This window comes from Heliangelus exortis, chromosome W (assembly GCF_036169615.1).
Source record: "Heliangelus exortis chromosome W, bHelExo1.hap1, whole genome shotgun sequence".
In the NCBI taxonomy this organism is placed as follows: domain Eukaryota; kingdom Metazoa; phylum Chordata; class Aves; order Apodiformes; family Trochilidae; genus Heliangelus; species Heliangelus exortis.
The window spans coordinates 2,401,708-2,412,326 of record NC_092453.1 but is presented as its reverse complement, the minus strand read 5'-3'; the positions used below and the strand labels follow the sequence as shown (position 1 = coordinate 2,412,326).

Genomic DNA, 10,619 nt, shown 5'->3' with positions numbered 1-10,619 from the left:
ACTCAAGTTCCCCATACAGGAATTGAGCAGGATTCTGCAAGTTGGTAACTTCCAATCGCAATTTAGGGGAGTTCCTGCTGCAAAATATTTCTCAAGTTATGTGGAGTATACAATTCTCCTCCCAGAGTAACTTTTGCAGCTTCCTCCACTAACAAGGCTGTAGCTACTACAGCCTGTAAACAATTGGGCCACCCGCGGCTCACAGGATCAAGTAGCTTAGAAAAATAGCCCACAGGTTTCCGAGAATCTGCCCACATCTGTGTAAGTACTCCATATGCTGTTCCATCATGTATATTGACAAACAAATAAAAAGATTTCCTAATATCAGGTAAACTGAGGACTGGGGCATTAATCAAATCCTCTTCAATGTTATGTAAATACTTATCATCATCAGAAGTCCACTTCAGCAACCCATTCTTCTTTTCATCTGCTGAAGTTAGGACCAGTAATTTGATATTCAACTGTTGTCCTTTTATTTCTAAACCTATTCCCAACATAATCATCAAATCCCTCCCCAACAGGTTATATTCAGCTTCAGGCACCAGTAAGAAAGTGCCTGTGGAAATCTGGTTGTTTAATCTAATTTCCACATTTTTTGATTAAGGGTACCGCAAAGGGTTCTCCCTTTTGAGCTTCTCTCAGAAGCTCATCCAGACCCTTATCGTGCCAATCCTCAATTTCTCCCAACTTTTTCCTAATATCACTCCAGGATTTCGCCACAAAGTTAGTTTTTAGTAAAGCCTGCCCTAAGGGAAACTTCCTCATGTCTCAACATGATTCCCAATGGGCTATCAGGGGGAATATCAGGGAGACATTCATACCCCCTTCTGAATACCGGGAGGATCCTCCAACATGAGTTTATTCCACCCTTGGCCCATCTTCCAGGTGCTTTCTGTCACTCAGCCCAAACGCTTCCCTCCGTTCGTGGCCCAGCCCCTCGCGGGACGTGGGAACCGCACTACAAGAAGGTCCGCACTCGCTCCGCCCTTCAGGACGTCTCACTCACTCAAATCTCAATCAGGCGCACCGTGGGCACCGGCTCCCCTACACCCGGGGGAACCAGCTCTTCCCGGATAGAAGTTAAAACCCCGCAACCGGAGGGTAACCCGTTGGCCAGAAGAGGAACCCGACAACCGGAATGTGACCCCTCCCCCTTTTGGCTGGAGGAGGAACCCAGCAACCGGAAGGTGACCACCCCCCCGTTTGGCCGCAAGGAAAAAACAAAAACAAACAAAAAAAAAACCTCGTGGTTGGAGAAAAACAAAACAAAACAACTAACAAGCAGACACCGAAAAACATAACAAGCAGACACCGAAAAACAAACAACTAACAAGCAGACACCGAAAAACAAGCGTCCCTGACCGCGTGGAAAGACCAGGATCAAAGAAGCTTCATCTCCAGCCGCGAAAATCCCGCGGCCAGAGGCATACCCTCCCTGATCTCGTGGACGAGATCAGAGGAAACCCTCCCTAGCCGAGAAAACCTCGCAGCCAGAGGCACACCCTCCCTGATCTCGTGGACGAGATCAGAGGAAACCCTCCCTAGCCGCGTTAATCCCGCGGCCAGAGGAAAACCATCCCCAGCCACGAAAACCTCGCAGCCAGAGGTACACCCTCCCTGATCTCGTGGACGAGATCAGAGGAAACCCTCCCTAGCCACGTTAATCCCGCGGCCAGAGGAAAACCATCCCCAGCCACGAAAACCTCGCGGCCAGAGGTACACTACACCATCCCCGGGGGAAATCGCTTAATACTCACTTGTCTCCTGTTAATCTGTTATCCGGATCTTCGTGCACAAACAAAACAGAACAAAACAAAAAGTACGGGGGAATTCTAAATTATTCCTTTACTTATATATCTCTCTCTCCTCGGTAAGATCCCTGACGTCTATGGCACAGAGCTAGACTCCAGGTCCACCCGCAAAAGTGCGGATGGGGCGCCTACCCAGTAGAAAAGCTCCACAGCATAGAGTTCCAGGATCCGAGTCACGGCACCAATTTGTTATAAACGTTTGACTCATTTTAACGATAACAAAACTTTTATTGTAAATGAGAGAGATATATATGCAAAGCAGCGCGCTGGGCGACCGAGGCAGCATACCTCTGCCAACGGTTCGCGCCTTGGATAAGGTAAACCAGTCCTTTTATACTTTCGGTAACCCCCTCCCTCTTAGTCCTTTATTAGTTTCTGATTGGAGGCTGTTTCGCGCTCTCTCTCTTTGTATTGGTCCCTGGTCCGCAGGTTCTGTCCCGTTGCTAAGGGAAGAGCTTCTTTGTTCTGTCTCTGAGGACTTGCCTCGTGGTCTTCGACATGCCCCAACATGTTTTCCCACAAGCAACCCGAACACAAACCCCGATCCTATGATTACAAACTACACCCAATTAAACATTCTAGGGAAGGATCCCTTCAACAAAACAATAAAGTAAAAATTTTGACTAGTATTTATTAGAGTGGACTCACGCCAGTAGAATAAAAGGTCCTATCACTGCCAATTCGTGGACGGCAGCTCCTGGGGAAGGATTAAAATTAAAGCTCACTCGTAACACCGCCATATAAATACTCTGTAACTCTCCTGGTTGTGGTTCTTTTGCATGCACTCTGAGGGATCTGATCATGTGTCACATGCTCCCTAGTTGCACCTAGTTGTGTCTAAGATGGAACCTAACTAGTGACATTCCAGGTCTTCCCCCATGGCACTGCACGAGGCCTCCTGTCTCCCGAAGAATACCATCTGCTGCCGAGAAGATAACAACAACCCCGGCGTTCTTTCCAAAGAATCGGCCGATGGGAAGGCAGAGAGGTACTACAAGTGGAGACATGAGGAGGTTTCCAGTATTTTCGGGGTTATGACCTTGGTTGCCTGGTTGGTGCCTATCCTGGACACTATTATTTTGCTCTTTGGGAATGTGCAGCGCTTGGCCCTCAGCTTGTGTCTATGAACCACAACCACCTTGTCCGGTATGCTATGCTGGCTCCACTGGGGTCTGATGCAGTTTTCTTCCTTTGAGGTCCTGACAACAAAACAATAAAAATTAAAAGGGGGGAATTGTAATAAATACTAGTCGAAATTTTTTACTTTATTGTTTTGTTGAAGGGATCCTTCCCTAGAATGTTTAATTGGGTGTAGTTTGTAATCATAGGATTGGGGTTTGTGTTCGGGTTGTTTGTGGGAAAACATGTTGGGGCATGTCGAAGACCACGAGGCAAGTCTGCAGAGACAGAACAAAGCAGCTCTTCCCTTAGCAACGGGACAGAACCTGCGGACCAGGGACCAATACAAAGAGAGAGAGCGCGAAACAGCCTCCAATGAGAAACTAATAAAGGACTAAGAGGGAGGGGGTTACCAAAAGTATAAAAGGACTGGTTTACCCTATCCGAGGTGCGAACCGTTGGCGGAGGTGTGCTGCCTTGGTCGCCCAGCGCGCTGCTTTGCATATATATCTCTCTCATTTACAATAAAAGTTTTGTTATTGTTAAAACGAGTCAAACGTTTATAACAAGGATCAAAATCCTCCATAACAGGGAATGCCTGCAAAAGTTTCAAAACAACTTCCTCCACATTCTGTAGTGCAGCATCTTTTTATATGGTTGTCTGCAATACAGAAGCAGTCAAAAGTCAAGGCGCTAGAAGCACGGGAGGAGTTACAGCTCGGTGAGCAAGGGACCCCGTTTCTTCCAAATTTGTCTCATCCTGAGGTTGCAACACATATTTTCCTGTATCAATATCATGACCCTCGTCCTGTGTAGCTGCTGCGGCACCTTATCATATCTCTATCTTTAAAGCGTATTTGACCCATATTGTTCAGAAATAACCTTATACTCTAGGCAACAAGATTCTATGAAAGAGTTAACCGAATCGGCTAGTTTCGTTACTGCTCCCTCTAGCTATTAGCGGCTAGAGAGCGGGGAGGGAGGCGGCAGAGGGGGCGGAACTGACATCGGCGGAGGCACGTTGGGGTCGGCGAACGCTGATCCCCCCAGGCAGAGAGAGCCGAGACGCTCTGAACCCTCTCTGTTCGCACCGCCCTGGTGTTCAGCAGAGCTGAGAGGCCGGTGGTGCGGCTACTACCCCATCCGCGGCTGCTCCGGGGGTTGGCTGTGTTCCCCCGCTGCGGCGGAGGGGCCAGGGCGGGCCCGGGCCCGCGGGTAGTGCAGCTGGGACCGTGGCAGAGCTGCTGTGGGCTCTTGCGGGGGACCAGGCAATAAAGTAGCTGTAGAACTCCTCCGCCACCGACAGCCGCCGCGCCGACAAGCAGCTCCGCTCCATGGCGGCGGCGCTGCCGCCGGCAGCCGCAGTGATGTCAGACCTTAACTGTTTCAAGGCATCAAAAAGAAGCTTTAAAAATGTTGTGGTGCTAAACAGTGTTATCTAGGCAGGTTTTGTTTTTGTTTTTTTTTAATTAATTGCTATAGTTTTTTAAAAAATATTTTAAAAGGACACGTTTTATGACCTCTCGTTTGAGTAGAAGCAGTTCCAAGTTTAAGCTTAACAATTTTTAATAGTTTTGGGTTTAGTTTTTGCCTTCAAAATGAGAAAAATATTGTTTCTGGAACGTGTCCTGAAAAAGTTCAGAAAATAATTAATTTCTTTAGCTGCACATTTCCCCTCCTCACCTTTTTTTCACAAGGCATATCACAAGCTTGCAATTTTATAAGTCCTAATAGACACTTTTATCTCTTTTCAACAGATGCTCAGGCTACAGAGCACTCAGTCTCAGACTGATAATCTATGAATCTAACAAAATCTCATAAGAAATGCATCCAAGCATGACCTTTGCAAGCCCATTTTCAAAAGCTACAACTGGAGCATGTTAAAAAAGTTAGGTGTTACGCAACAGAAAAAAATCATTTCAGTTTCCTACAAAACAGTGCCACAAAATTAAAATGCCAAAGCATGAACAAATTTAGGCACTAACCTATACTGAATTACTACTCAAGTGTTGTCAGCATATGTCACAGTTTAACACTGGCCCGGCAATTAAACCGAGTAACAGATGCTCTCTATTAATCTCTCTCTCCTCCCTGATAAAGGAGAGAGAAGGGCATTTACAGGAGGGCATTTACATCATAAACACTACTCATGTTCTACATGACACTTTAGCAACTTCATTTAGAATACCCAAGCAACTAAGAGTTTTTTCCATTAACCAAACCATTGCAATTAAAATACCCTTGCTTATGACAAGCAGATGTCCAGGAGATAACTCTCCATTTTTACCCCAGGAACTGTATCATTATAGCATTTTCCAAGTTGTTAATAATCACTTCAGGAGAAAAAGCATTTGTCCAGTACTTTCACTTGCAGACAATAATCCAAGTTAGTATGAAGAAAATTATTTCCTTTGGGAAGCATGCATGTTAGCAAAAGTAATCCAACTATTTTATGTATGCTTTATCACAACATTAAAAAAAAAGTAATAAAGACAAATGACCATTATTGTGCCTGTATTAGCAATAGCAGCTATATCTGCCAACTATCATTAGTATTCAGTCATAAAGATGTTCCTCTTCTTGTGATAATATGAGTGTAGACAGAGATGCTTGTGTTCCAAGAGATCGAATGAGGCTTTTAATCAAAATATAAGTAACAGAGGAAACCCAAAGGGAGATCTAGATCTCGGGTAAGGGATGACAAATGGAAAGCAGAGGAAACAGCAGAACTCTAAGAGGCCATTTCACATTTACATAGCTAGCAAAAAGCTTCAAAGATTACGTAAAATTTACAATAGAGGCAGACTGCAGTTTTATGGCTAAGTTTAAAGTAGTTGATTCCTAAGGTCAAATCTCAATCTCAAATTTGTCTGTAATATTTGCAATGTCATTCATCTCTCCCACAGATATTGTGCGATTATATTTTAGTGAATAGAACAAATTCAGTCTTTTTCATTCCTAAGGTGAAATTGGCTTATTTTCAATGGTCTGAAAATTATTCTGATACAATAGCCTATTAGTGAAAGCAGAAAACATTTAAATTCTTAAGGTGTGAAACAGTTTTTTTCAAAAGCCTGCACTGATCCATGACCAACAATAAATGGGTGAGAAGCTTTTTTCCATCAAATTTATAGTTACATTTATTATCAAATAAAAAAGAAACTCCACTTAAAAATAATCAGCCATTTTCTTAACAGTAGCAATTTATCAGGCACTTTCCTTCTATTTGGTGTTCGAAAGAGTGTTTATGTCTGCTGCTTACATATTCACATGACACTTGTCTTTATCATAATGAAAAACTTCTATCCCTCTGGGCAACCACCTATATGCAAACACAGACCAAATATAAGATGATTAAGTTTTCAAATTTCCAAATTACAACAGTTGCAAGAAACAAATTGTTATGAAAACTGTTATTTAAGAAAAAGTATGTTTTAGTGTGGCCAAATTTCTATTAAAAATAACACTATGCATCCTGGTTTGGGCTAGGATAGAAATAATTTTCTTTCTTGTAATTTTGCTTCCAGCAAAGTCTCTTGTAAGTAGCTGCACTTGCTGAAATTAACAGGAAGTTTCTCAGTCCTGTAGTGATAGGACAACAAAAGGCAATGGCTTTCAATTAGAGGAGAGTAGATTTGGATTGGATATTAGGAATAAGTTCTTTACCATGAGGGTAGTGGAAAAATGGAACAGGTTGCTCAGGGAGATAGTTGAGGCTCCATCCCTGGAAATATTCAAGGTGAGACTTGACAAGGCTCTGGGCAAACCAGTCTAGTTGAGGAAGTCCCTGCTTACTGCAGGGGGGTTAGCCTAGATGACCTTTAGAGGTCCCTTACAACCCAAACCATTCTATGATTGTATGGATGTGATTAATAAAATAACACCTATGCCCCACCAGCTACCAAAAAGGAAATTCAATCCTTTTTAGGTACTGTGGGAAGACACATATGCCTAGTTACACTCAGATTGTGAATCCTCTATATGAGGTGACTCAAAAGAAGAAAGAGTTTAAATGGGGCTCCAAACAGGTCCTGGTTTGGGCCAGGATAAAGGTGATTTTCTGTCTTGTACTTTTGCTTTCAGCTAAGTCTCTCGTAAGTAGCTGCACTTGCTGAAATTAACAGCAAGTTTCTCACTGTATGCTTCTAGGACTGATAATGCTCGATGTTTATAGTTATGTCTAGAGACTGGTATGCAGAGCCAAGGATACTGCTCAGTTCTGAGAAACATTTTGCCCTCTGGAAGGAGAGAAGGAATAAAGAGGTCACACCTAAAATCCTCCTTTGGGGAGGAATGGACAAGATAGATGGCCAAAATTGACCAGAGTATTCCATCCCATACACATCATACTCAGTATAAATTTGAGGGATCACAAGGGTCAAACGCCTTCCTGCTTCTTCTTTGCCTGTCCCTCTTTGCTTTGGCATCCTGGCAGGATTCCGGCTGTTCGTCTGCCTGTGGTCCTGATCCATGCCAGCCCATATCTGTGTGTTCCTGCCTCCAGCTCCCTTCTGCTGCCATCTCCAGGAGTCCAGCCTGGGCTTTCCCAGGGCTGCCCTGCAGCTTTGGTGGTGACGTGAGTTACCAGGGGAGAGGGGGAAAGGAACGTGGTATCAATTTTCCTGTATATTTGTACATATTTAGTAATTTTTCCTATTTATCATTACTGGTTCATTAAAGTTGTGTAGCTTAGCTCCCAACCCATAAGTCTCTCTCCCTCATTCTCTCTCCTTTCTTATCAGGGAGGAGAGGGGGATTAATAGAGAGCATCTGTTATTCAGTTTAATTGCCAGGACAGTGTTAAACCATGACAGAACAACAAACAGATTTCAGATAAATCCACAAGGAGATTGTGCAGACAGTGCTCCTTGGACCAATTCAAACAGAACCAGACATTACAAATGTCCTCTACACCGCAGCTGAGAACAATGGTCCTACCTGGAGCCTCTGGAAGAAAGTTCCAGGGATAATTTGAGGTTGACCCCTAGGATTCTGGGGTCAAACCAACAAAGGCTCTGTCCTGGTTTAGGCCAGGATAGAACTAATGTTCCTCCTTGTAATTTTGCTTTCAGCTGAGTCTCTCATAAGTAGCTGCACTTGCTGAAATTAACAGCAAGTTTCCACTCAGTGTCTGCTTCTAGGACTGATAACACTCAATGTTTATAATTACGTCTAGAGAATGGTATGCAGAACCAAGGCCACAACTCAGTTCTGAGAAATATCTTATGCTTCAGAAAGGGAGCAAAAGGGTCACACCTGTAACCCTCTTTACAGGAGTAGACCAGACAGATGACCAAAATTGACCAAACAGATTATTCCATCCCATACGTGTCATACTCAGTATAAATTCAAGGATCAACATGGGTCAACTTTTTCTTCTTTGCCCATGGCCTGCATCCCAGGAGGATTGTCCATTTGTCTGTCTTTGATCCTGATCAATGCCCTTATGCCTCAAGAACCCTTGATATCATGGTATCACTTTTTTGTATATTTGTATATATTTAATAATTTGTCCTTTTTCATCATTAGTGTTTCAATAAAGCTGTGTAGTTTAGTTTCCAACCCATAAGTCTCCCCTTTCTTTATCAGGCAGAGGAGGGGGACTAATAGAGAGCATCTGTCATTTGTTTAATTGCTGGCTCAGTGTTAAACCATGACAATATGTCAACAGAAATCTGTTTATTTCCAAGTGTTCAAATTATTACACATAGTGCATTCAACTACTTCTTATTTGAACATTAAAATAATTACAGTTGGAGGGCACATATTTCCAGGGGCTTTTGCAATAGAGACCACCAGAACAAAACATGAAACATTCCACATAGTTCCACATGTGAATTGCCAGAATTACAATCATCAATTTTTTGGTAACAGATCACATAAGTACATAACTGGTTCACTTCCTGTAACAGAAATATCAAACTTAGTACTGCATTTATTAAACTTTAATATGAACATCATTGTACATGACAGTTTAACTTTGCACATATATGGTACTTTGGCAGCTCTCATGTATTTTTTACTCTTCAGCTCAATAGTAGGTTTAATAAGTTAAACATTTTGCTAATATGCCCAGCATAAATATCAAGAATCAAATGTATCTTTTACCACTTCAATGAAAGGGAACAGTGTTTTTAATCTCACATTACAGTCTTTTCATGCATGCAAAATTTTCTTACCTGGACACTTCTACACTAACTACCATTTTGTTCGCAAGAAAATAATCTTCATTCAAAAAAAATTAAATTTTCCTCTCAAATTAGGAAGAGTACGACCATAGCAATAACATGACAAATCACTACCAACTATTTATTTTAAAATAACATTTAATATGTCAATTTTTTATCAAGTAACCAGAACATCAGTCATCCGAGGCACAACAAATTCCCTCACAATTAAACACATAACATTTTGAGTTAATTTGTGAAACTGACTAGCTTATTACTTTTTTTGTAGGAGAGTCATGCAGGCATCAAGACTGGCTCAGGTAAATATATGCTATTTTATCATCATTCCAGGCAGAAATATAGCTGGCAGATGGAAAACTATTTTTAAACACACAAGCTAAGTAAAATCAAACTGCCCCAAAACCAGAAAGGGTGTTATCTGTATGAGGAACTAATAGCTCTTGGTTAACAAATACTTTAAACATCTCTACCATCAGTTTCCACAAGAGAACTAATCACTATATTCAAACTTTTTTACATAGTCCCCCAGAATGAATTAAATGAATTCTCCACCTTCCTGAACACAATTATATTGTGCTTTCATACATAACCACCATCCAATTAGCTACTTCCACAGTAGTCTAATCAAGGACAATGTTCCCTCTATTATGATAGTCTTACACTAACATGGCCACATTAAACTTTCGAGGTAAAATAGGTGAAACGTGATCACAAAATTTAAAGGGGGAAAAAATAATTATATATACATACCACAAAAAACTCCAAACATCTAGAATCTGCTAAGTCATCTGAAGCAATTTATTTTATTCACTCATTTGTGAAATTTTAGTAGATTTTTAATATTTATTCTATTTGGTTCAAATGCCCCTAATACATGCCCATTAAGAGTCACTAAAAAATAATAAATGTACCCAAAAATGCAGCTAAACATGTCTTCACCCTTTTATTCACCCTCAAGTAGTTCTTAAAAACTCTGATTCCTGAACTATACAAAATCAAATCTTAGCTTTATTTGAAATATGTCAACAACAGATAAATCAAAAAGCAGGTGGAGGTATGTGATGTTTAAATTAAAAAAATATTTAAATATGATGAAGTCACCCTTTCTCACCCTTCAATATCCATTTGTATTGAATTATAAACTCTGCAGCACAAGAACAGTCTGTGTATGACACTTAGCAGAACAGGACTTCCATGTATGTCTGCAATATAAACAGTTATATTACAATATTCAAAAAATAAACAGTAAATCTTGTTTAATATATACAAAATTAAAATATATTTAACATAAAATGGGAAAAATTACAGCCAAACCAATAAGTTGTACTTTCACTACATAGACCTGAAGTGTCAATTTTCATGAAGTAGTTTCATCTTCCTTTGATATTAACTGAATTAAGAAAATAAGCTCTTCTCCAATTCTGCTAACATACATTTTTTTTCTGCAGTTATGCATCAGCTGACTGACTTTTCACCATTAACCTGTGTACCAGCATGGCCC

At 41.3% G+C, this 10,619-nt stretch overlaps 1 protein-coding gene across 1 annotated transcript in view; it reads right to left on the bottom strand.

Moving 5' to 3' along the window:
• Window positions 1-9,238: 9,238 nt before the first annotated feature.
• LOC139789232 (activated RNA polymerase II transcriptional coactivator p15-like) overlaps window positions 9,239-10,619 on the bottom strand; it is a 14,389-nt gene continuing 13,008 nt past the window's right edge. Inside the window, exon 7 of the mRNA XM_071729737.1 lies at window positions 9,239-10,320. Coding sequence (XP_071585838.1) covers window positions 10,294-10,320 — 27 coding nt within the window. The 3' untranslated portion in view covers window positions 9,239-10,293. The remainder of the gene's footprint in view (window positions 10,321-10,619) is intronic.